We start from the raw sequence: 27519 nt of genomic DNA, 5'->3' as shown, positions 1-27519 counted from the left end.
TTTCACAGTACACATCACAGTGATCATCCCTCTCTGCTTCCAGCTTGTGTGGTGTAAAGAAGGCTCTAATACTACTGTGTGAGACCGGCGTGCGAATTTTCGCATATGCTAATTTTCGTATATGCGAATTTTCACTTAAGTTAATTTTTGAATATGTAAATTTTCGCATATGTTAATTTTCGCACACGCGAATATTTGCATATGCGAAAATAAAACGAGAATATTACGAATATGCGAATATTCGCGAATATGACGAATATTCATCCACATATTCGCGAATATTCGCGAATTCGAATATGGCCTATGCCGCTCAACACTAATGGTGACTAAGACTTATAATAACACAGCACAATAATTTCAGCTGCTCTTATATCTGGTATAGGATAAACAGGGTGTAAAAGTGTCCTAAGGGGATCTAGAACAAATAAATACGTCTGCATTGTCCTCAATATAACATATAATAAAGTGATGTAATATAGAAGGTTTGCATATGAGGGTGAGGAGTAACAGATATTTATCTCCAGGATCCTGAATTATATGATCTCCTTGTTGGAGCTGCGGGGCAGGAGCTGTCACCTCTGACCGGGCTCCGGGGAGTGTTCGGGCCGCCAGGAGAGGAGAGAGATGCCGCAATATAGAACATGATCCGGGGAGAAAGGAGACAGGGATAGCGGGGACCGGAGAGGACAGCGGAGGGAGCGGAGAGCAGTGAGGGGGTCCGAGGGGCTGAAGATGGAAGTAGAGGTAAGGAGCAAGAAGGAGAAAAGTCCGGAGGAAACAGCAGCACCTGGGATCCTCCAGGATTTACTCCAATGGGTGTAAAGTAATAGTCCCGATCCAGATACAATAGATCCCCTATTCTCTGTAGGATTATATCCCCGGATCTCTCGTCTATTATCTTTTGGTCTCCAGCTTCTTATTGTGATTTGTTTTTCCTCCCAGAATATAGTTGCACATGACCTGTATGGATTCCTGTGTATTATTGGGATCATAAAGTGAACATTACAGTGATGTATTACAAGGATGAGAGAGGAAAGACCACATACCGGCCTCTGCACTATTCCTGCCCCTGTTTGTTGTCGTATCCCCTCATTCTCCCGAGGAGTCCGGATAATATTGCTCTTCACCGGGAAACCCGGATCCGAACCTGGAGATATTCAGGCAGCATTGATTAAAATATTGGGTGAATGTTTGTCAATTTGTCCATCGCGGCTTTTTGCTTAGGGATTCGTCACATTCAGTATAAAGGTTGTTGTGTCATCTGCCTTAATACAAACCTAACACTAAATCCTAAATCTAGAATTAATGATATTTATTCTGAAATAAGAAGTATAAATGTCTATTATGATTTAGTGAAAAGCTCCATAGGGTCTTCTTGTCTCTATCTTATACAGCAGGAGGCCGCGGCTGTAACACATAACCTGTCCCTACTGCACAAGTCATATAATTGTTAGATGTATTAGTTATTATTATATTATTTTTAATATTTTGCAAACACAATCAGACAAGGACAGAATACATTCATACAAAAATTATTCTACCATTTTTATTACTAGCAGAAGTCCCACACTGAATGAGGATTGGTTGATGAGGTCACATGATCTGTTCCGGCCAATTAACAGATACTTTCCCATTACTGTCAATCTTAATAAGCAATTAGAACGTTCTCTGCTCAATTATAGAGAAACATTCTAATTGCTAATTGAGATTTACAGTTAGGGAATAGTATCCGCCTATTGGCCAGAACAGATCATGTGACTTCATCAGCCAATCCCCATTCAGTGTGGAACATATTAAGATTTGCCCGAGTTGAATAGGGAACTATAGTGAATGGAAGAAGGATTTGTGCCGATCTTTCTGGTCACTTACCTGACTGTGTGTACAGCCGCCTCCCTTTTATAATTCGGAATATATGACCCCAATAATACACATGAACCCCCGGTGTCATACGGGTAATGTACAAGCAGTTCCTGTAATGGAGAAACAAATGACAATAGGAACCTAGAGACCATCAGTTACTAGACAAGGGATCCGGAGATATAATAGGAGACAGTATAGATAGGACCTCATTATTAGTGTTGAGCGGCATAGGCCATATTCGAATTCGCGAATATTCGCGAATATATGGACGAATATTCGCCATATATTCGCGAATATTCGCATATTCGTTATATTCTCGTTTTATTTTCGCGTATGCGAAAATACGCGCATGCGAAAATTAGAATATATGGAAATTCGCATATGTTAATTTTCGCATATTCGAATTTTCGCACGCCAGTCTCACACAGTAGTATTACAGCCTTCTTTACACCACACAAGCTGGAAGCAGAGAGGGGTGATCACTGTGATGTGTACTGTGAAGAAAAGAAAAAAAAAAAAAAAAACGAATATTCGTAATTACGAATATATAGCGCTATATTCGCGAAATTCGCGAATTCGCGAATATGCGATATTCGCGAATAATATTCGAATTGCGAATATTCGCGAGCAACACTACTCATTATAGAGATGGCGCCCCCTATACTGTAGCCTCCTGTGTGTAATAGAAGCTCCTGGACACATCAGATCTCCAGCCGCCTCACTCGGTACATGGATACACCGGGACTGGCTTTATACAATGACCGGAAACAATCGCTGACCCGTCCTCGTGTTATTACAAGGAGGGAGAGGACGGGACAGAATCAAAGAGCGGGAAACTCAAACCCCCGGAGAGGAGCCAAAGAGCGGTCAGTATCCGGCTATAGAACCGTTGGTTATTTTCCCGTTCATTCTACGGGATCAATAGGGGGCGCTGTCCTGTTGGTGGTTAATTACAGAATGGTGTCGGCTAGTAATGTATTCTCCGCAGTGTACAGTGTTAGTACAGAACTCCCGGGCAGCGATCATAATCAGGGCCATGTAATGTTACATTCTACGGTCCCTCCACATGTTCAGGGGAAGGAGTCTCCACATCCTATTATATTCATGGCTCTATATAGAATCACATCACCTCCCACCCGAACTGCTACTAGTTTCCCTGTCACTATACACATCGGCCAATAGTCATCTATATGACAGGACACAACTCGGGCCATTGATATTAAGTCCTAGTAAATCCCCAAAACGGGTTCTCTCCTTATACAGCTTCTATAGCCCTTTCATCCCAACCACGTTAACTATAGAGATAATAGATTATAATAGATATAATAGACCACTACGACAGATACACAGCAGTGCAGACACAAGGAACTCTAGCTTTTTCCATAGAACATGTGGGCGGCTCTGAGAAGAGCCTTTGGGTTGATGTGATGGAGCCGAGTAGAAGCAGAATTAACCTCCGAAGCCGTAGAGAGTGCGGCCCTGGCGCTTGAGGGCGTACACCACGTCCATAGCGGTGACGGTCTTCCTCTTGGCGTGCTCGGTGTAGGTGACGGCGTCACGGATGACGTTCTCCAGGAAGACTTTCAGGACACCGCGAGTCTCTTCATAGATGAGGCCGGAGATGCGCTTCACACCTCCCCTGCGAGCTAGACGGCGGATGGCAGGCTTGGTGATGCCCTGGATGTTATCCCGGAGCACCTTCCTGTGCCGCTTGGCTCCGCCCTTACCGAGACCTTTCCCTCCTTTACCGCGTCCAGACATCTTCTCTATGTAGCGAGTAGACTGCAAGATACCGAGTGCGGCAGAGTCCGGCTTATATAGCACAGGAGCGGACAGAGAACAATGACGACTTCCGGGGCGTTTATTTTTACAGAATTTACATTCCTGGCTCCTCCCTCTCCCTCCGCTGATTGGCTGAACACTGTAACGGTCCCTATTTTGAATCTCCCGCTCCTTCTACATTACTCGCAGCTATTAGTTTGCGGCTGGTTACTAATCCGATCCTTCTCAAAATGTAACGAATAATCTTTAGGAGATCTGAGGAGCAGTCAGTCGTCTGCAAGATTTATATTACCAGCGATATCGGCGAGAATCCGGCCAGTGTAGAATAAAGAGGAAAATCTACCGAACACCGTGAGCAGCTGCATTCATGTTACCCGTCAGGTTCAGGTGTTTGCGCACAGCAGAGAAGCAGATAGCGCTTCTGGTCGGTGAGATTCGGTATTGTACAGATCACAGGGGAAATGATTTATATACAATCGATGAGGCGATTATATTGAGTCCCTAGAAGGTGGGATCAATCCCCCCGCTCTTTATACTCAGAGGATCTGTCGGTACCGGGCAAAATGGCGACAGCTCCGGGTATTACAGCAGCGGTTCTAGTACGAGGAGCGATGTGAGGGCTTCTGATTAGGTCACTAGGGCTGCTATACACTGAAAGAGTTAATAGACCGCCAGGACAGGACAATGGAGGGATTTAGAAGTGATTTTGTGGCTGAGAAGGAAACATCATAGTGGTGTCTATTAGCGGGACATGCACCGCTGCTGCCTCTACCAGGGATTAAAAGAAAAGCACATTTGGATCGTCCACCAATATTAATATCTTAGGCAATGAAAGGGTTAAGATGACAGGAAACAATTGTTTACCATAATCCTGCGGACCCGGCCCCGGACTCTGTATGAGCCCAAGCGAAGTATCGGGGGATTCAGATCGTTTTGGTCTGAAGAACGATCCATTCACAAGAATCGATCACTCGGGCAGTATTACCAGGTCTACAGGACTGCTCACCCCCGGGCACCAAGACTCTGCACACATTGTACGACATTATATAAAGCCCCGATATGTGCAATGAGAGTGACCGAGAATAATCGTCCGAGAGCCTAACCCCACGTGTTAATATATGGTAGAAGGGGAGAGATCGGAATAGATCAGCAGATGATCGGGAATATTACAATCTCGGGTGATCAGTCAATGAATCTCCAGTATCGGGGATATAGCTCTGACCATAGTGTTAACCCTTCAGTGTCCTTGCTGCCTGCCTTGTATTCCTCCTTCATATCCCGATTACTTGTTATATATGTCAGGAGTCTGAAGCCAGCAGTCCTGACCGGAGGGGACCGATCCTCTGTAACCCCCAGAATATACACTGCAGTCCCCATAATACCGGTCACCCCCAGGAACTAATACCGCAGAGGACAATTCTATACCTGCACATTTCCAGCACTGAAAGGGTTTATTCTAGAGAACTATACTGGATCCTGCTTATGAGAACAGGCGGAGAATCGGGACAGAACTGGAGACATTCAGGAATCAGCTCGTTCTATAGATAATTTGGTGGCTCTGATAAGAGCCTTTGTGTTGTATGCGGGTCCCGGGTAGATCTAAGCTCTCTCCCCACGGATCCTGCGGGCCAGCTGGATGTCTTTGGGCATGATGGTGACCCTCTTGGCGTGGATGGCGCACAGATTGGTGTCCTCAAAGAGTCCCACCAGGTAAGCCTCGCTGGCCTCCTGCAGGGCCATGACCGCCGAGCTCTGGAAGCGAAGATCAGTCTTGAAGTCCTGGGCGATCTCTCTTACCAGGCGCTGGAAGGGGAGCTTCCGGATCAGCAGCTCGGTGGACTTCTGATATCGGCGGATCTCACGGAGAGCCACTGTACCTGGACGGTAGCGGTGAGGCTTCTTCACCCCACCAGTGGCGGGAGCGCTCTTCCTGGCGGCCTTAGTAGCCAGCTGCTTGCGGGGAGCTTTCCCTCCGGTGGATTTACGCGCGGTCTGCTTGGTCCTTGCCATGATTCTCTATAGACAAGCCAGTAAGAAGTGATCGGGAGAGGAAAGAGCAGAACAGTTATAGTCCTGGCCTCATCGTGATTGGATAAAGTAAGCCACACCCCCTACATCCCATTGGCTGATTCATATAAAGCTGAGCCCGCCAAAACACATGGGGCGTCAGCCATCGATCTTTGTTCAGAAGAGGCGGGGCCCATCCTGGCCCTATTCGGTCCTGCCTGCGGACAGACGTAACTCCCGGTAATAGCGCCCTCCCCCGTGTCCCCTCAGACATGACGCGGTGCAGTATTCCGAGTGTTCAGATTGTCTGCCGCTCTCCCATATATAGGCTATTCGTGACTGCATGGCTTTATATAGTAATAAGACTAAGCAGCCCAATAACCCTCAGAATAGGGAAAATACAGGGTTACATTCATCCCCAAATCTCTGGTAAATCAGTTTCCGTAATCCCGTCTATCCATAGAGCGTCTATTTATTAAAGCAGTGTAAATCCTTACAGTTTATACATATGAGAAACATTGTGTTACAATAGCGACACCTTGTGGTGAGAGATTTATATAACCTTTTATGTTGCCGATTTGTATCAAGGAGATATTTTCGCCAAGCGCTGACACTATCAGTGTTACAGCAGAACATCCTCAGTTCAGTGTTCATAAGGGGATCTAGAAGTAAAGGCAGATGCATTGTGATTTATATAACAATATAATAAAGTGATGATAATATAGAAGGGATTTATATCACTATCATAACTATATGTCCAGGGTGATATCCGGGCGGTGATCATACAGCTCTGTCTGGAGAAGGTGGTGGCTCTGAAAAGAGCCTTTGTGGGATAAGTACAGGACGAGGCTCCCCATTATTTCTTAGCCGCGCTCTTCTTGGCTTTAGTCACCTTCTTAGCCGGGCTCTTGGCAGCTTTGGGTTTGGCCGCCTTCTTAGCCGGGCTCTTGGTCACCTTCTTGGGAGCAGCCTTCGGCTTCTTGGGGCTCTTGGCCGCTGCAGGCTTCTTGGCTTTCTTCGGGCTCTTGGCCGCTGCAGGCTTCTTGGCTTTCTTCGGGCTCTTGGCCGCGCTCGGAGCCTTCTTTGGCTTCTTAGGGGATTTGGTCGCTTTCTTAGCTGCTGCAGGTTTCTTGGCCGCAGCCGCCGGCTTCTTCTTGGCCGCCTTGTCCTTAGTCTCCAGCTGGTTCTTGTTGATCTTGAAGGATCCGGAGGCGCCGCTGCCTTTCACCTGGAGCAGGGTTCCCTTGGTCACCAGCCCCTTGATGGCCAGCTTCAGGCGGCTGTTGTTCTTGTCTACATCGTATCCTCCGGCAGCCAGAGCCTTCTTCAGGGCGGCCAGAGACACCCCACTGCGCTCCTTAGAGGCGGACACGGCTTTAACGAGCAGCTCGGACACGCTGGGACCGGAGGATTTGTGGCTTTTCTTAGCGCCCCCTGCGGCTGATTTCTTCGGCTGCTTCTTGGACTTCGCGGCCGGATCGGCGGGAGGAGCAGCGGCTGGTGCGGTTTCTGCCATAGTTTATCGCTGCCGTCTATAACAATAAAAATACTGCGGAAGAGAAATATAGATTGCGGAGCTGCTGGCGACTCTTATATAGTCAGTGGCTGCGCTCTGATTGGCTGCTGAGCTGCCATTTTCATGAGCTGTTATTGGCTGACACAGAGCACAGGCCCCGCCCCATTCTGTCTGGTCCCTAAGAATTAAACAACCTACTTCTCATTATACCAGATAGGAGAACAGATACAATTGCTGTGCTGTGTAAATATAAACTTTAGTAACCAACCATAGTTGTTGTATCTATTTGTAACAATTGTATCAGCCTTTGGGGAAATAGAAATACTCGATGTTACAATTTGGTAACATGTAAAGATTAGAGTATAAAGCTCTCACCAGCAGGTGTCGCTGTTGTAACAGTCACTTATTGATTTCTCAGAGATTTAGGAGTAAATGTAAATCCTCTAGGTAATAGGTTGTGCACATCGTGTTTTACCCAACCTGAGAATTATTGCGATTATTTTCTCTTATGATATATTAATGCTACAGCAGCCCCCCAGATGTAGAATGGATATGGGGGCGCTCTCCTGTACTGCGCCATGTATATAGGGATAGGAATAGTTCTCTGAGGACGTATATTGTCAGCATTCAGATGTCTGTACAGGAGCAGCCGGTTATCAGTGTGAACACCCGAGATGCGGCACCGCGTTATGTCTGAGAGGACACGGGGGAGGCTCCCGGGATTGTTCTCTGCGGTTAACTCTTTCAGTGCTGAGAACTGTGCAGTTATGTAGGATGGTGTCATGTGACTGGGTATGGTCGGATCTGTGCTCTGGGGATAGAGAGGAGCGATCCCCTCGGTCAGCACTGCTGGCTTCAGTCTAATGACAACTGTGACCGCTGACCGACAGACATAAGGAGGACACTGAAGGGTTAACTGTGTGGGCGGAGCTATAGCCCCGATACTGGAGGATCATTGGCTGATCACCGGAGATCATGTGATTGTGATATTCCCGATCTTCTGCTGATTTATTATTCCGATTTCTCCCCTTTTATCATATAATAACACGTGGGGTCAGGACGGGGTCAGGCTCTCGAACGATTATTCTCGGTCAATCTCATTGCACACATCGGGATTCCATATAATGAGAAGCGGGAAAATAGCGGAGAGGATTGTTGGGGAACAAAGAGCAGAAATTGGCACGACAAAAAAATGCCGCGGGCACGGAAGAGTTAACAATGATTTAACCGTTTGGTGCCTCCTGGGGGCGGAGCTATAGCTCCATACTTTTTGTTCATTGTCTGTTTATCGGCTCCTCGTGGATCCTGATCTTCCGATCTTACTGATCGCTTCTCCAGATCTTTTACTCTTCATCCATATAAAATGTGATAGAATAAAGTGAGAAGAGAGTAATGGACGGAGATTATACCTGATCGTTTATAGATCTGCAGAGATCGTCCGGGAAATTCTCTCCTAGACCTCCGGCCCCTGATTGTCATTGCGGTAATAATCTGCTGGGTGTGATCAGGGGTCTATGGGGGATGAGATCTTCCTGGGACTAGAACTGACAGTAACTTTCTTATATATCCACATAAACAATAAATGTACAATGTAATAAAAATAGAGAACAAATAAAAGGGGTAAAATACAACTGGATCACTGGATGGTAAAAGGCAGAAATACAAATCATCAATAAAACATCCAGTAAATAGATGATGCGGCTCCTCCGATCAGATGTACAGGGGATAAAGCTGCTGTGCGGAGATCAGTAGTGTGTACTGGGCTGTAGGATAAAATGTATGAAATAACACAGGGAACCAACCGTGTGCACAGACTGATGGTTACAGCCGCCGACCGGGAGCCCGTCTATATAGAAGAGTCCTGGGGTCAAGCTGTTCAGGCGATTAATTAGCGCTTCAATTATAAGGTTTCTAAATAAAATAATTTCTGATTTAACCACAAATTGATTTTAAATTGATCAAAGGCAAAACACCTGAAAGTTCACTGCAGGGGTTAATAGGAAATGAAGATTGGCAGTGAGTTTACAGCACATAAAGAGAGATGGAAACTATACTACAAACCACCACTAGAGGTCCCCAGAGGACAGGAGATGAGGCTGATGGATTCAGTCCTCATTGTGAATGCAGTAAATGCTCCTGAGGCTTCATCCAGACCGGATGGTTGTAGCTTCAGTGGCGTTGCCACCCGGGTGCGGGGGGTGCGGCCCACACAGGGTGACACCAACCTAATGGGGTGACACAAAGACGCTCCGCAGCATCCCCCACCCGGCCTTCACGGTGCGCCCGTCCGTAAACATGTTTGCATGTTTTTATATAGGAAAAGTGGGTGATTTGAACTTTTAACATGGAAGGGGTTAATGCAGCGGTCTTCAAACTGTGGCCCTCCAGATGTTGCAAAACTACAATTCCCAGCATGCCCGGACAGCCAACGGCTGTCCTGGCATGCTGGGAATTGTAGTTTTGTAACATCTGGAGGGGCACAGTTTGAAGACCACTAGGTTAATGTGTGTCTTTCAAACTTTTATTAAAACTTTTTTATTTTATTTATTTCTTTAATGATTCCTCCTATAAGTGTTATAAAGTGTAGATTCCTCAGACAGATGAATAGAGTTCTATTGATCTCTATTAATCTGTGTGCTCTGTGATCCATTGATAGAGCCTGGTCCAGCCAGGATCTATCAATGACAGAGCTTGGACTGGAGGAAGCAGTGGTCAGTCCTCCGACTACCTCCATAGTGGATGCCCCCCCTGCGATCGCGCTGCGGGGGGGGGGGGGGGGGGCATCCACCCCACTAGCCCACCAGGGAGCATTCACATCTCCCTTTAGACGCCTCTGTCAGCTTTGACAGCGGTGATCTAAAGGGTTAATAGCCAGCAGCGGTGATCGCCGCATGCTGGCTATTAGCGGCGGCCTCTGGCTACTGAGAACAGCCAGGGGTCTGCAGAGTATGGAGCGGGCAGGAATCCTGAGCCCGTTCCATACATACTGCAGAGCGCCGCAAGCATCTCCCCGTGCAGACTAGTGTTGCTCACGAATATTCGCAATTCGAATATTATTCGCGAATATCGCATATTCGCGAAATCGCGAATTTCGCGAATATAGCGCTATATATTCGTAATTACGAATATTCGTTTTTTTTTTTTTTTTTTTTTTTTTTTTTTCCACAGTACACATCACAGTGATCATCCCTCTCTGCTTCCAGCTTGTGTGGTGTAAAGAAGGCTCTAATACTACTGTGTGAGACTGGCGCGCGAAAATTCGCATATGCGAAAATTAGCATATGCGAAAATTAGCACATGCGAATTTTCACATATGCGAATTTTCGCGTATGTTAATTTTGTATATGCTAATATGCACATGATAGTTTTCGCATACGCGAAAATAAAACGGGAATATAACGAATATGCGAATATTCGCGAATATTCGCGAATATATGACGAATATTCGTCCATATATTCGCGAATATTCGCGAATTCGAATATGGCCTATGCCGCTCAACACTAGTGCAGACGCGCCTCCTCCCCTCAGCTCTCCGAAGCTACAGCTGGGGGGAGTGAAGGCAAAGGACGCAGGTCTGCACGGGGAGCAAGAAGCCACGCCCCCTCATCTCCCCCCGCACGTCTGCAGAGCAGGGGAGAGGAGACATACACAGCTTCTCATCTCCCCTGCTCTGCTTCGGCTTACACAGGCTGCAGAGTATGGAGCGGGCAGGAGTCGGGTGCCCGCTCCATACAGACTGCAGATCGTCACCGCCGCTGCCGCACTTGTCAGGTCTGGCCCTGCTTGCCCGAAGCCGGGCTAAGGGCCGGACAAATTCACCTGCCCGGCGCCCAAAACTGCTAGTCCCGGGCGTCGGGCGATAGAAATTCCACATCCCAGCTATAGAGAAAACGTCACCTGTAGTCACTGATATCATTGTGTATTCTCCTCACTATAGAGAAGACTTCCCCTGTAGTCACTGATATCATTGTGTATTCTCCTCACTATAGAGAAGACGTCCCCTGTAGTCACTGATATCATTGTGTATTCTCCTCACTATGTCCTATCAGAGCTGTAGTCTCTTGTCAGTTCTACAGTTAGGTCAATGAAACTACAACTCCCAGCATAACCTCACCACTGCTCAAAGGGGTACTCTATTGGAAAACATTTTTTTTTTTTTTATCAACTGGTGCTACAAAGTTAAACAGATTTGTAAATTACTTCTATTTAAAAATCTTAATCCTTCCAGCACTTATTATCTGCTGTATAAGAGATTCACAGGAAGTTATATTCTTTTTTTAATTTCTTTTCTTGGACAGAGGTGTCAGCACAGAGCACTGTGGTCATGTCAAGAACTGTCCATAGTAGGAGCAAATCCCCATAGTAAACCTATCCTGCTCTGGACAGTTCCTGATATTGATAGGTGTCAGCAAATAACACTGTGGTCAGACTGGAAAGAACTACACAACTTCATGTGGAGCATACAGCAGCTTATAAGTACTGTAAGGATTAAGATTTTAAATAGAAGTAATTAAAAAATCTGTTTAACTTTCTTGCACCAGTTGATCTAAAAGTAAATGTTTTCCAGTGGAGTACCCCTTTAAGTAATTCTGGGAGCTGTATATTTAAATGGTGAAAACTTCTTTAACACTTTCCAATTCTGTGGCAACTGGTATATCTGATTAACCCCTTAAGGACCAAGGACGTACTGGTACGTCCTTGGTCCTGCTCTTCTGATATAACGCGAGGTTACACAGTAACCCCGCGTCATATCACGGCGGGCCCGGCATCAAAGTGAAGCCGGGACCCGCCTCTAATAGCGCGCAGCGCCGATCGTGGCGCCGCGCGCTATTAACCCTTTAGCGGCTAAAAGTGAAAGTTCCCGGCTAGCTCAGTCGGGCTGTTCGGGATAGCCGCGGCTAATCGCGGCATCCCGAACAGCTGACAGGACAGCGGGAGGGCCCCTACCTGCCTCCTCGCTGTCCGATCGCCGAATGACTGCTCAGTGCCTTAGATCCAGGCATGAGCAGTCATGCGGCAGAATCGTTGATCACTGGTTTCTTATGAGAAACCAGTGATTAGCATAGAAGATCAGTGTGTGCAGTGTTATAGGTCCCTATGGGACCTATAACACTGCAAAAAAAAAGTGAATAAAAGATCATTTAACTCCTCCCCTATTAAAAGTTTGAATAAGTTTCCAATAAAAAAAAAAGTGTAAATAAAAATAAAAATAAACATATATGGTATCACCGCGTGCGGAAATGTCCGAATTATAAAAATATATCATTAATTAAACTGCTCGGTCAATGGCGTGAGCGCAAAAAAATTCCAAAGTCCAAAATAGTGCATTTTTGGTCACTTTTTATATAATTTAAAAAATAAAAAGCGATCAATAAGTCCTATCAATGCAAAAATGGTACCGTTAAAAACTTCAGATCACGGCGCAAAAAATGAGCCCTCAAACCGCCCCATAAACGGAAAAATAAAAAGTTATAGGGGTCAGATAATGACAATTTTAAACATATTAATTTTACTGCATGTAGTTATGATTTTTTCCAGAAGTTCGAAAAAATCAAACCTATATAAGTAGGGTATCATTTTAATCGTATGGACCTACAGAATGCATATCAGGTGTCATTTTTACCGAAAAATGTACTACGGAGAAACGGAAGCCCCCAAAAGTTACAAAACAGCGATTTTTTTTCAATTTTGTCGCACAATGATTTTTTTTCCCGCTTCACCGTAGATTTTTGGGCAAAATGACTGACGTCATTACAAAGTAGAATTGGTGGCGCAAAAAATAAGCCGCCATATGGATTTTTAGGTGCAAATTTTAAAGAGTTATGATTTTTTAAAGGCAAGGAGCAAAAAACGAAAATGCAAAAACGGAAAAACCCCTGTTCCTTAAGGGGTTAATATACTGGAATTTCTCACAATGCGCTACAACAGTGGTGTCTGTCACAACAGGCTAAAAACTTACTGGGGGGAGGGGGTAGGTATGGGGGTGACACCCTTTTCTACACCACCGGGTGACACCAACCCTAGCAACGCCACTGTGTAGCTTTATAACTTTTAGTTATATATCAGACAGGAGGCTCATATCTTATGCATTATTCTTTCTTTAATAATGCCCATAGCAGAACACTTTTGGTATTCAATTTAATAAAAGAAAAAACTTCAAACTACAACTCCCAGCAGTCCTAGGGCCACAGTAGTCACTCCTCCTCCGTAGCCCCTATATAAGGACTGCCCCCATATAGGTCTTCCTCTTTCTTTCTGCTCATGGCAGACCCAAGATAAGTGTACTCCATATTCAATAATTATACTTTCTGTAACCTCTATTCCTATAAGTGATGTTACTCTATAGGTGATATATTCCATAGGTGATATTATTTTATAGGTTACTGTAGTAATACCTCTTCTTTTACCCTCTGTACTTCTTCCCAGCGCCGGTTTACCCCGATTCTGGGCTCCTTTTCTCCCTGTCGCCGCTCCGGCGTCTTCCGTTACTCCTGCGATTAGATCGCGATCTCCCCTCCCCCCCCCCCTCTTTTTTCGCCATTTTGCGCTTCTCCTCTTCTCCGAGTTCGCGCGCGCGGGCTGGGGGCGGGGTTTTCTCCTTCCTGGCTGGCCGCTTTCACTGCGGCCGGCGCTCAGTAAAGGGGCGGCACCTCCGCGATCTGCGATCTATTAGGACTCAGAGGAACGTAGTCTCGCGAGACTTCGTCCCCTGAGTGTAAAACTCCGGGCTCCCCTCCCACCGCACGACAGTGCTTTGCCTGCGGTGTGGAGGATCGGAACCCGGTACTGTGTCTCAGTAGGTAGTGTAGTTGCCCCACACACGTTGTCTCCCTGTGGATCGGAATTTATTCCGCCTCCGTGTATATTAGGCATACTTACTCCTTAGTTCTCTACCTTAGTCTCCCCTCTTTTTAACACTTCTGTTATCATGGCTGAGGAACCTTCACCTGCCCCTCTCAGAAGTGAACCCCTCTCTCTGGACTCGGCACATTTTATGTCCGCCACCCAGATTCAGGACCTAATTAACAGGTCGGTCCAAGCAGCCCTGGCCTCCTCCATGTTGCCCTCTGGCCCGCATCAGCCGGGTCCCCATGCCCCAGTCCCTTCTCTTCACGGTGGAGAGCCACAGATAAAGAAGGGCAAAGCTTCCCATAAAAGGAAGCATACCTCTGACTCCCCGGCAGGGGAAGATAATAATATGCTCCAGACAGTCCCTACCCCGGTCTGTCAACCCCAGCATGCTTCAGACTCCGCTCGACCCCTGGGCCTCAGGGAGTTACATGGCAAGAGGCATAAGTCCGCTAGGCGGGCAAAACCCGACTCATATGTGGACTCCTCTACTGAGGATTCTTCGGGTTCTTCCAATGAGTCTGAGGACTACGAGTCCAATCCCAATATTGAAGAAGATGCTGGGGATACGGCGCTCGACACCGACGCCAACCCTGCCACGCAGGGCAAGGTTATCCTAGATGCCCTAGGAGAGCCCCTGTTCCACCCAGACGCAATCTCTCACCCGAGATCAGGCGACTGGTCACCACTCCCCCATGTGGCCCAATATGTAGAACTCTGGGCACGCAAATCTCTAGATAGGTCCAGCCGTAATAAGCTGAGGGCCGAATGCCCTAGACCTTTTATCCCCAATAGAGTGGTGGACACCCCTGAGGTGGATCCTATCCTGATGAAGTATCTATTGAAATCAGGTAAATTCACCAAGAAGGGCATAGAGCGCTCCTTCAAAACTATACAGGAGCATATCCTCAATTTAATGGGTCCCCTCACTAAAATCCTAAACTTAGCGGAGCACGCTGCTGCAACGGACGAACCCGTGGACGTCCGTCAGCTCCGTGGGTGGGCTCAGAGAGCCATTTGCCTGACAGGTACTGCTAATACCACCTGCTCAGTTGAGAGGCGCCGGTCGATCCTTATGCGCCTCGACCCTCAACTGTCCCACCTGGCCGAGACCGAACCGGGTCCCTCGGCAGCAGGCATGCTTTTTGGGGACAGTCTGATGAAAGACGTCAATAGATTCGTTGGCCTCTTTACGGGCTTAGATAAGGCCCAAAATTCCTTGAAAAAATCGGGGTCCACTAAAATTTTTCCCCGGGCCGGCAGAAGTAGAGGCCGATCTGCCGGCCGTTCTGCTCCCTACAGGCCACAGGGCAGAGCCTTCGCCCAATACCAATATCCACAGACCCCCCCCCTTCATACACAGTACCCGTGGTTCAACCATCACCATTCTTCCCTCCTCGAGGCCGTCCCTGGAGAGGTCGTGGCGGACGTGGATACCCCAGTTCTCGCCCTTCTACCGGTGAGTGTACCTTCTACTCCTCAGTCTCACATACCTGTGGGGGGTCGACTGATGTATTTTTCCCACGCCTGGTCTGCGATTACAGCAGACGCATGGATTCTTCAGACAGTGGGGGGATTTCACATAGAATTCCAATCCTTGCCGATGCTGGGTGTCATCCCACCTCCTATTCACTTTTCCGACCAAAACGTTGCCCTCATAGACAACGAGGTACAGGATCTCCTGTTCAAGCATGCGATCGTGGAATCCAACCCGTCTTCCCTAGGGTTCGTAAGCAACCTCTTCCTCGTGAAGAAGAAAGGGGGCGGCTATCGTCCGGTCATAAACCTACGAGACCTAAACCAACATGTCACGTATCGCCATTTCAAGATGGAGGGAATCCATTCCCTCCGGGACCTCCTGATGCCAGGAGACTGGCTGGTGAAGGTGGACTTGAAGGACGCCTACCTCACCGTCCCCATTCACCCAGAGTCACAACAGTTCCTCCTTTCCTTTGGAAAGGCCGCATGTGGCAATTTACCTGCCTCCCGTTCGGCCTATCGTCCGCCCCGTGGTGTTTCACCAAACTGATGAAACCGGTGGTAGCGGCTCTGAGGAGCAGGGGGGTTCGTCTGATCATTTACTTAGACGACCTTCTCATCATGGCCCATTCCAAATCTCAGGCTTCCCTTCACATGTCATGGGCGATATCACTACTACATTCTCTGGGCTTCATAATCAACCGAGAAAAATCGGTCCTGACTCCAAGTCAGGAGATGGAATTCCTGGGTTTCTTGGTGGACACCAATCGCGCACTGCTGCGACTTCCCAAGTCCAAATTAGCCCTGATCCGCAAAGAAATCAGGGCAGTTTTGCGCAAAGGTTGCTTGTCTTTAAGGATTCTGGCACGACTGGTGGGTCTCCTGGCGGCTTCCATACAAGCCATCTTTCCGGCCCCCTTGCACTACCGAGCCCTTCAGAGGCTCAAGATCTTACATCTACGCCAGGGCCTCAGATACGCGGACAAGGTACCCCTTTGTCCGGCTGCTATTGAAGAGTTACACTGGTGGCTTCGACATGCCGTCGAGTGGAACGGCAAAGCCATCTTCCATCCTTACCCAGACGTCATCATAGAGTCGGACGCGAGCCGACTTGGCTGGGGCGCCCGATGCGGGGAGGTTTCCACCGGGGGGACCTGGTCCGTCAAGGAGATCGATCTGCATATCAATGCATTGGAGCTTCTGGCAGCATATTTTGCAGTCAAGAGTTTCATGCCTCGTTCGTCCAATTGTTGTGTGTTACTACGCATGGACAACGTGGCGGCGGTCCAATACATCAACCATTTGGGGGGCACCAGGTCCAAGATCCTGGCGGATCTTGCCAAAGACTTCTGGCATTTTTGCCTGGCCCGCAACATTATCCCGGTAGCGGAGTACATTCCAGGGGTCTCCAATACGGTGGCCGATTGGAACTCTCGCTATCTCATCGATTCCAGCGACTGGCGGCTGGATCGCTCCATCTTCCTGCAACTACGGCAACTGTGGGGCCCGTTGCAAGTGGACCTTTTCGCGTCCCGCCTCAATCGGCAACTGCCCCGCTTTTTCAGCTGGAGACCGGACCCAGAGGCATCTGCGGTAGACGCTCTCCGCCTCGTCTGGCCGACGGGAACGCATTATGCTTTTCCTCCCTTTCAGTTGATCCCCCGGGTTCTCCTACATGCGACGAACCAGAGAGCGACGGTTGTGCTGATCACTCCTTGGTGGCCGACGCAACCATGGTTCCCCCTCCTTCTGGGGATGGCCGTGGATTATCCCAGAGTGCTACCCCACTTTCCACACCTTCTCACCAACCCGACCGGGGATCTCCATCCTCTGGTAATGGAAGGCAAACTACCTCTCCTAGCGTGGTTGGTTTCGGGGTCTCAGACGCGGATCACGACCTTTCAAAATCAGCTAGGGATCTCCTCGCCCTGGCCTGGGCCCCCGGGACTAGATCGGCTTATCGATCAGCCTGGAGGCTCTGGGTTCGTTGGTGTGATCAACGGCAGGTTGATCCCGTACATGCACCTGTGTCTGTAGTGGTGAACTACCTGGCAGATTCTTTTGAATCTGGCAAGTCCTACAGTTCCATTAATGTATACTGATCGGCTATTGCGGCTTACCATTGCCCTGTGGACTCCCTACCGATCGGCAAACACCCGCTGGTTTGTAGACTTTTGCGCGGCATAAAATTTCAACGTCCCCCTAAGCCTAGGTATCATTCGACCTGGGATGTCTCCAGGTTGCTCGATATGTTTGCTTCATGGACAGACAATGACGACCTCTCCCTGAAAATGTTGTCATATAAGTTGACGGTCCTTCTTTGTTTGGTGTCCATCAAACGTGTCTCCGACGTGAAGGCTTTGGACGTCTCTAGACGACAATTTTCGCCTCAGGGAGTGAAATTCTCGGTGGTCCGTAGGACCAAGATGGGTATTCATTCGGTTTTTTTATCCGTTTTTTCCTGCGCATCCGAAGCTTTGCGTTGTTCGTTGCCTACAGGCGTACGAATCACAGACGGCGGATCTGCGCTCTCCGGATTCCCCTCAGCTCCTCGTCTCTTATGTCAGACCCCATCTTCCAGTTGCCTCCGCTACTCTAGCGCGTTGGGTACGTTCCGCCATGGACATGGCGGGTATTGATATATCTCTGTTCGGAGCTCACTCGTCCAGGGGCGCTATGGCTACGAAGATAGTCACAGCAGGGGGCTCCCTCTCCGACTTATTGATGGCGGCTGATTGGTCTTCAGAGACCACCTTCCGTCAGTTCTACTTCAGACCGGAGGACCACGTGTCTATGTCAGTCTTATAATGCTCTGGCTGTTTATTGTTTCTCTGTCATAACTAGTTGTTAGCTTCGAACTTGCATAAGATATGAGCCTCCTGTCTGATATATAAATCGAGATTTTCCTAGCTTGTGACGGAAAATATTAGTTATATGAAGACAGGAGGCGAGTATCTTCCCTCCCTACCCACCCTATTACGACTTTTGTTCTCTTTACAGGATATTGAACGCAAAGGCGGTGTTCCTGAGTTTGGTTGACCGGTCGTTTTCCGGCTGTTTGGTTTCTCTACGGTCCCCGTTGGGACGAAGTTGGGTTTTCCCTGCCATCTAGGCTTCTGCTGCCCGAGGTCGAAGGACCGAGTGTTCGCGAGCAACTGTGGATGTCTGGATAAAGTCGTTTTGTGCGGTTCTGATTCGCATGAAGAAAGAGGAAGACCTATATGGGGGCAGTCCTTATATAGGGGCTACGGAGGAGGAGTGACTACTGTGGCCCTAGGACTGCTGGGAGTTGTAGTTTGAAGTTTTTTCTTTTATTAAATTGAATACCAAAAGTGTTCTGCTATGGGCATTATTAAAGAAAGAATAATGCATAAGATACTCGCCTCCTGTCTTCATGTAACTAATATTTTCCGTCACAAGCTAGGAAAATCTCGATATCTAAAACATTTTCAAGGCTTCAGTTTTTGAAATCTGTTACATTTTTGGGCTGGTACCTGTTTAATTGGAGGGATTTAAGTGGTATTGGGGCTTATCTCATGTGTTGGGCACAATGGGGGAGATTTATCAAAACCTGTACAAAGGAAAAGTTGACCAGTTGCCCATAGCAACCAATCAGATTGCTTCCTTCATTTTGCAGAGGCCTTGTTAAAAATGAAAGAAGCGATCTGATTGGTTACTATGAGCAACTGGGCAACTTTTCCTCTGGACAGGTTTTGATAAATCTCCCCCAATGGCGTGAGGCACTCTGCATTTTGGATGAAATCAACATAAGAGAGCTGATGAAGCAAACAACTACACTGCTCAAAAAATAAAGGGAACACGTAAACACAATGTAACTCCAAGTCAATGACACTTCTGTGAAATCTCACTGTCCACTCAGGAACAACACTGATTGACAATCAATTTCACATGCTGTTGTGCAAATGGAACAGACAATAGGTGGAAATTATAGGTAATTAGCAAAACACCCCCAATAAAGGAGTGGTTCTGCAGGTGGTGACCACAGGCCACTTCTCCGTTCCTATGCTTCCTGGCTGATGTTTTGGTCACTTTGAATGCTGGCGGTGCTTTCACTCTAGTGGTAGCATGAGATGGAGTCTACAGCCAACACAAGTGGCTCAAGTAGTGCAGCTCACCCAGGATGGCACATCAATGCGAGCTGTGGCAAGATGATTTGCTGTGTCTGTCAGTGTAGTGTCCAGAGCATGGAGGCGCTACCAGGAGACAGGCCAGTACATCAGGAGATGTTGAGGAGGCTGTAGGAGGGCAACAACCCAGCAGCAGGACTGTTACCTCTGCCTTTGTGCAAGGAGGAGCAGGAGGAGCACAGCCAGAGCCCTGCGAAATGACCTCCAGCAGGCCACAAATGTGCATGTGTCCACTCAATCGGTCAGAAACAGACTCCATGAGGGTGGTATGAGGCCCGATGTCCACAGGTGGGGGTTGTGCTTACAGCACAACACCGTGCAGGATGTTTGGCATTTGCCAGAGAACACCAAGATTGGCAAATTTGCCACTGGCACCCTGTGCTCTTCACAGATGAAAGCAGGTTCACACTGAGCACATGTGACAGATGGGACAGAGTCTGGAGATGCCGTGGAGAATGTTCTGCTGCCTGCAACATCCTCCAGCATGACCGGTTTGGCGGTGGGTCAGTAATGGTGTGGGGAGGCATTTCTTTGGGGGCTGCACAGCCCTCCATGTGCTTACCGAGATGAGATCCTCAGACCCCTTGTGAGACCATTTGCTGGTGCGGTTGGCCCTGGATTCCTCCTAATGCAAGACAATGCTAGACCTCATGTGGCTGGAGTGTGTCAGCAGTTCCTGCAAGAGAACGGCATTGATGCTATGAACTGGCCTGCCCGTTTCTCAGACCTTAATCCGATAGAGCACATTTGGGACATGATGTCTTTCTCCATCCACCAACGCCACGTTGCACCACAGACTGTCCACCACCTCATCAGGAACATTCCCAGGCATTGTAGAGAGGTCATACGGGCACATGGAGGTCACACACACTACAGAGCCTCATTTTGACTTGTTTTACGAACATTACATCAAAAGTTGGATCAACCTGTAGTGTGGTTTTCCACTTTTATTTTGAGTGTGACTCCAAATTTATCAACCCATGGAGGTCTGGATATGGTTATACGGTTACAAAAATACCCAATTTATGTAGGTTTTATTTTATTATACTACTTAAAAAAAAAATTATAACTACATGCACCAACATTTGTACGTTTAAAATTGTCATCTTCTGACCCCTATAACTTTTATTTTTTATTTTTTTTCCATATACGGTGATGTGTGAGGGCAAATTTTTTTGTGTGCAGTTGTCTGTAGTTTTTATCGGTATCATTTTTTGTTTTGATGGGACTTTTTTTTTTTTTTTTTTTTTTAACATATAACCATGGACCTTACGGTTCAACCCCTTGAGTTCAAAGCCATTTTTGATCTCTTCGTTTTTTCCTTCTCTCCTTCTATAAATCATAACGCTTTCAATTTTCCACCTACAGACCCATATCAGAGCTTGATTTTTGTGCAACCTATTTTACATTGTAATATTGTCAATCATTTCACACCAAAATCTATGGTAAAGGGGGCGCATCTTGACACGCTGGCTACAGGTTGCACTCTGTAAGAGCTCTGTAATATAAAAAGTTGGAGGGACTCCCTCAAGACCCCCAAGGTGCTACACAGCAGTTTACGGCTTACTTTTGGCCACAAACAGAGACTGCTGATCTCCCGCTACAGACGCGGCCTGTTACCGCCTTACCTCAGGCCGTGGCAGTTTACCCACTCACTTTCTCTGGTCATCACGTACGCCACACTGGAGACACGGCGGCACTCTCTTCTGCTGTCTGAAGCCCTACACCACTCACCCCTGCCGCCACAAAAGCCCATCAGAGCCCATAATGAATAGCTCCTGGGAAGATTTCCCCTCTGAGGCACCGGCACACCGCTGATGCGGTCAGGGCCAACGTTAGAGCGGGGAAAACCAGGCAATTGCCTAGGGCCCCCATCCCCCAGGGGGGCCCCTGCTAGCTGCTCAGTAGCGGATCAGCAGCCCGCTGCAGCCCGGTCGTGGCCACTTTAAAACAGTGGTGGGCCCGGACACTTCTCCTGTTTTTTCTATTTTTTCATATTTCCTTACCTGGCTGCGCTCGGCAGGCTCAGGTAATGCGGCGGATCTTGTGGGCTGTGTGGATAATATGACGAGTGACGTCTGCTGCCGCCTCCTCTGCGTGGCGTCAGGGGCGTCACTCCTGCCGAGCACGGCCATGTAAGGAAATATGAAAAATAGAAAAAGCAGGGGGAGAGGGGGGGACCTAATGTGTGGGAACTTTACTGCCAACCTAATGTGGGGGAACTATACTGCCAACCAAATGTGGGGGAACTATACAGCCAACGTAATGAGGGGGAACTATACTGCCTACCTAATGTGGGGGGAACTATACTGCCTACCTAATGTGGAGGGAACTATAATGCCTACCTAATGTGGAGGGAACTATAATGCCTACCTAATGTGGAGGGAACTATACTGCCAACATAACGTGTGGGAACTATACTGCCAACCTAATGTGGGGGAACTATACTGCAAACCTAATGTTGGGGAACTATACTGCCTACCTAATGTGGGGGGAAATATACTGCCAACGTAATGTGGGGGGGGGGACTAAACTGCCAACATAATGTGGGGGAACTATACTGCCTACCTAATGTGGGGGAACTATACTGCCAACCAAATGTGGGGGAACTATAATCTAATGTGGGGGGAACTACACTGCCAACCTAAAGTGGGGGAACTATACTGCAAACATAATGTTGGGAAGCTATACTAGCAACCTAATGTGGGGGACTACAACCTAATTTGGGGAAACTGTACTGCCTACCTATTTTGGGGGAACTACAACCTAATTAATGTGGGGGAACTATAATGCCTACCTAATGTGAAGGGAACTATAATGCCTACTTAATGTGGAGGGAACTATAATGCCTACCTAATGTGGAGGGAACTATAATGCCTACCTAATGTGGAGGGAACTATAATGCCTACCTAATGTGGAGGGAACTATAATGCCTACCTAATGTGGAGGGAACTATACTGCCAACATAACGTGGGGGAACTATACTGCAAACCTAATGTGGGGGAACTATACTGCAAACCTAATGTGGGGGAACTATACTGCAAACCTAATGTGGGGGGAACTATACTGCAAACCTAATGTGGGGGGAACTATAATGCCAACATAATGTGGGGGGGAACTATACTGCCAATGTAATTTGGGGGAACTATACTGCCTACCTAATGTGGGGGGAACTATACTGCAAATATAATGTTGGGAAGCTATACTGGCAACCTAATGTGGGGGAACTATACTGCCAACCTAATTTGGTGAACTACAACCTAATTTGGGGAAACTGTACTACCTACCTATTGTGGGGGAACTACCACCTAATTAATGTGGGGGAACTATACTGCCAACCTAATCTTGTGAAGCTATACTGGCAACCTAATGTGGGGGAAATATACAGTCAACCTAATGTTGGGGAACTATATTGCCAACCTAATGTGGGGGAACTATGCAAAAATATAAAATGGTACTATTCTGATCCCTATTACTCTTTTATTTTTCCGTATATGGGGATGTATGAGGGTAATTTTTTGTGCTTTGAATTGTAGTTTTTATCGGTAACATTTTTGTTTTGTTTTTTCAATTGCTTTTTAGATATTTTTTTGGTATTTGAAGTGACCAAAAATGTGTAAATCTGGTTAGTGCACTATTACGACTTTTGAAGCCCCTCTTTAGATTTTGCCTAGGGCCATGCTAAGCCTAAAACCGGCCCTGGATGCCGCTACCACTGCTGGAGACCAGCCTGTGCTCCCACCGCTCTCACGCTGCATGTCAGCTCCTGCACAGGATTACAGCCTCTCCTCTTCCCCTTCTGGGCTCCCACTCCATTGCTCTGCACCGCCAATGTCTCAGCCAGAGCACCACCAGAGTCCTGTGCCTCCTGCTACTCCTATTGCAGACCTCCCAGAAGCCTCCTCACCTAATGTTAACCTCTTGGGGACCAGGCAACCTCCCCTCTCACAGAGAAGTTCTTTGTTCCCCTCTCATTGCCCTGAAACTGACCCAAAAAGATCAGAGCACCCTGCACCTACTCCATATGGTCTTCCACTCCTCTCCTCTGAATTTAGTACCACTGTGCAGTACTTTCATATGGACTCAAGCATTTTTTTCAGAGGAAGATTCCACTGATACCAGCGAGGTTCCAGACTACTGGGGGGGGGGGGGGGATAGCCACCACCCCCCCCCCCCCCCCCCCAATGAAGAAAAAATTGTTCAAAACACTGTTAAAAGCCCGCTCCATGAAGAGCAGCTGAATAGCACACTCTTCCTCTGATGACTCATGTGGCCCTTTCAAGACCCGGGGATCCAAATCCCACATGTGTGACCACTCTCCTGTACCGTCTTTCTAACCTGCTACCATCCAGCCAGATTGCTCTAGTGAAACACCTATTCTTCCGAGCCCAGAGGCTGCCGCTAATACTTTAAATAATCACCCTGAGCTACAAGACCTAATGGCACTTCTTCACATGAAAAAAAATAAATAAATGGCACAGAGACCTAGCGCCTGTTCAAGCAGATGTTTCTCAACTAACAACCCGAGTGTCCAATCTAGAGACCTTCCGCACTTCTATTGCCTCAAAAGTCCACACATTGCGAACCGCCACTACTTCTCTTCTAGCTCAGGAATCCCTGATTGTCGACCATAATGATGACTTAGACAACAGAAACAGACGTAAAAACATATGCAAAAAGGGCCTCCCTGAATCTGTTGTCCCTCAAAAGTTGCCCACCACTCTCCAAAAAATATTCCATGACATTGTCCAGACACCGACTGACTCCCCTGTGGAACTAGACCGTGCAATGCAACTGCTAGTCACATCAGCATTGGGTAAAGACAGGAGTGCAGAGTGCTTTGGTGATCTCACCGAGAAGGATCTTACGATATATAAACCTCCTATTCATGTTATTGAGCATTTCATCAGAGAGGGGAAGATATCTTTTCACTGCCTCATACAGATCAACAAGCTGCCTGAACTTTATGAACCATTCTGAATTCAGTACTCTCAGCACTTCTCAGTGCTGATCACTGTTAGTGGTTAGGTTCAGGGGTTAGGATTAGGGTTTAGGGATAGGTTGAGGGGTTAGAGTTATGATTTGGGGTTAGGGTTTAGGATTAGGTGTTAGGAATAGTGTTAGGCATTGAGATTAGGGGGTTAGGATTAGTTTTTAGGATCAGTGTTAGGGATTAGGATTAGAGTTTAGGATTAGAGTTTAGGATTAGAGTTTAGGATTAGAGTTTAGGATTAGAGTTTAGGGTTAGAGTTTAGGGTTAGAGTTTAGGGTTAGAGTTTAGGGTTAGAGTTTAGGGTTAGAGTTTAGGGTTAGAGTTTAGGGTTAGGGGTAAGAATAAGGATTAAGGATAGGATTAGGATTAGAGGTTATGGAGTGAGAGACAGCTTTACAGCAGAAAAGTGTGTCCCTGTGCAGAGGGTCACATTCCACTACAGACACACAGTTTTCTTCATTACATTACCTTATATGACCACAGTGGTTATCAATGTATGGGATAATGATCAATGTGATCTGCTTTATAGTAGATGGGTACTTCACATAATGGAGAAAATTGTTTATATGACTAATATGGTCTATATGATCAATATGATGTACTTGACTATACCATGAAGAAGAATCCATATCCTGAATACAGGATTGTATTTAATACCTATTATTTACACCTCTATATGACCTATGTCAGTGATGGCGAACCTATGGGACGCGTGCCATAGGTGGCACGCCAAGCCCCCTCTGTGGGCACGCAGCCATAGTTTGCCAGACGGGGTAAACCGGGAAATCCCTGTGTCCCGAAAGATCTTTTCGGACACAAAGATTTCCCTGATTATCTTTCTCCGGCCCAGCGACAACTTTAAAACTGCAGGGGCCGCAGGGAGGTAGTGCATGCGTGCGCCCATAGGAACGAAGGAGCGAAGCATCTAGGAGGAGGACGCGCGCTGGCCAACATGGTAATTTACCAGCTACACTTGAGCTTCGGCGCTCCGACCACCGCTCCTCCGGTCCCGGGACCTACTGCTATGGTCTATTAAGATTAGGTCATGACCCCTGACCGGAGGAGCGATGGATGGAGCACTGTGAGGCCGTACACAGACATACAGCCTCCAGCCATACACTATATATGGCTGAAGGTTGTATGTCTGTGGGGGAACTATACTGCACCTAATGTGGGGGGACTATACTGCACCTAATGTGGAAGGACTGCAACATAATATGGGGGAACTACAACCTAATGTGGGAGAACTACAAGAACCTAATGTGGGGGAACTATACTGCCTACCTAATGTGGGGGAACTACAACCTAATGTGAGGGAACATACTGCCTACCTATTGTGGGGGAACATACTGCCTACCTAAGTTGTTTTTTCTAAACTTAAACCTCAGTATTCTGATTTAATTGCTGTGCTGGCACTTTGAGGGGAAAAAAAGTTGGTGTTTATTACGGTTTGGGCACTCGGGCTCAAAACGGTTTGCCAGCACTGACCTATGTGATGAATATGATCTATTTGGTATGTGATCTATATGATGCAGGGGTGGCGGTTGTACTGTCTTCTCAGTGGCATCTGGCACAGGAGGTTACATGTTCCATGCTGCTGGCAGACTTGTAGGCTTAGGGGTGATGACGGATCCTACTGCCATAGGCGTGCGCAGCCTATTGCATTAGGGTGTGCACCCTAAAGCACAAACTCATGCTGCACGTATGTATATATATATATATATATATATATATATATATATATATATATATACGCACACAGTTAGTATAGTTCCCCCACATTAGGTGCAGTATAGTTCCCCCACATTAGGTGCAGTATAAGTCCCACCACATTAGGTTGGCAGTACAGTTCCCCCACATTAGGTTGGCAGTACAGTTCCCCCACATTAGGTGCCGTTCAGTTCCCCCACATTAGGTGGCACCTAATGTGGGGGAACTGAATGGCACCTAATGTGGGGGAATTGTACTGCCAACCTAATGTGGGGGAACTGTACTGCACCTAATGAGGGGGAACTGTACTGCACCTAATGAGGGGGAACTGTACTGCACCAGTACAGTTCCCCCACATTAAGTGCAGTACAGTTCCCCCACATTATGTGCAGTACAGTTCCCCCACATTAGGTGCAGTATAGTTCCCTTACATTAGGTGCAATATAGTTCCCCCACATTAGGTGCAGTATAGTTCCCCACATTAGGTGCAGTATAGTTCCCCCACATTAGGTTGGCAGTATAGTTTCCCACATTATGTTGGCAGTATAGTTTCCCACATTAGGTTGGCAGTACAGTTCCCCCACATTAGGTTGGCAGTACAGTTCCCCCACATTAGGTTGGCAGTACAGTTCCCCCACATTAGGTGCCACCTAATGTGGGGGAACTGTACTGCACCTAATGTGGGGGAACTGTACTGCACCTAATGAAGGGGAACTGTACTGCACCTAATGTGGGTGAACTGTACTGCACCTAATGTGGGGGAACTGTACTGCACCAGTACAGTTCCCCTACATTAAGTGCAGTACAGTTCCCCCACATTAGGTTGGCAGTATAGTTCCCCACATTAGGTACAGTATAGTTCCCCCACATTAGGTGCAGTATACTTCCCCCACATTAGGCTGGCAGTACAGTTCCCCCACATTAGGCTGGCAGTATAGTTCCCCCACATTAGGCTGGCAGTATAGTTCCCCCACATTAGGTGCAGTATAGTTCCCCCACATTAGGTGCAGTATAGTTCCCCCACATTAGGTGCAGTATAGTTCCCCCACATTAGGTGCAGTATAGTTCCCCCACATTAGGTGCAGTATAGTTCCCCCACATTAGGTGCAGTATAGTTCCCCCACATTAGGTGCAGTATAGTTCCCCCACATTAGGTGCAGTATAGTTCCCCCAC

The 27519-nt window shown here is 47.4% G+C and overlaps 4 protein-coding genes across 4 annotated transcripts in view; 1 reads left to right on the top strand and 3 right to left on the bottom strand.

Annotated features, from left to right (window-relative positions):
- LOC130339796 (uncharacterized) overlaps nt 1-27519 on the top strand; it is a 75469-nt gene that overhangs the window by 40445 nt on the left and 7505 nt on the right. The window lies entirely within an intron of this gene.
- On the bottom strand, nt 2892-3988 carry LOC130339794 (histone H4). Its single transcript, XM_056554088.1, has one exon. It carries the CDS (start codon nt 3619-3621, stop codon nt 3310-3312), a length of 312 nt encoding a protein of 103 aa, XP_056410063.1. The 5' UTR covers nt 3622-3988; the 3' UTR covers nt 2892-3309.
- On the bottom strand, nt 5111-5658 carry LOC130339795 (histone H3). The gene has a single exon (XM_056554089.1). It carries the CDS (start codon nt 5650-5652, stop codon nt 5242-5244), a length of 411 nt encoding a protein of 136 aa, XP_056410064.1. The 5' UTR covers nt 5653-5658; the 3' UTR covers nt 5111-5241.
- LOC130339774 (histone H1B-like) lies at nt 6506-7165 on the bottom strand. The gene has a single exon (XM_056554071.1). The coding sequence runs from the start codon at nt 7163-7165 to the stop codon at nt 6506-6508; it is 660 nt and encodes a 219-aa protein (XP_056410046.1).

This window comes from Hyla sarda, unplaced genomic scaffold, assembly GCF_029499605.1.
Source record: "Hyla sarda isolate aHylSar1 unplaced genomic scaffold, aHylSar1.hap1 scaffold_552, whole genome shotgun sequence".
NCBI classification, from domain to species: domain Eukaryota; kingdom Metazoa; phylum Chordata; class Amphibia; order Anura; family Hylidae; genus Hyla; species Hyla sarda.
Note: the sequence above shows the minus strand (reverse complement) of the source record. Positions and strands in the feature narration are given on the sequence as shown.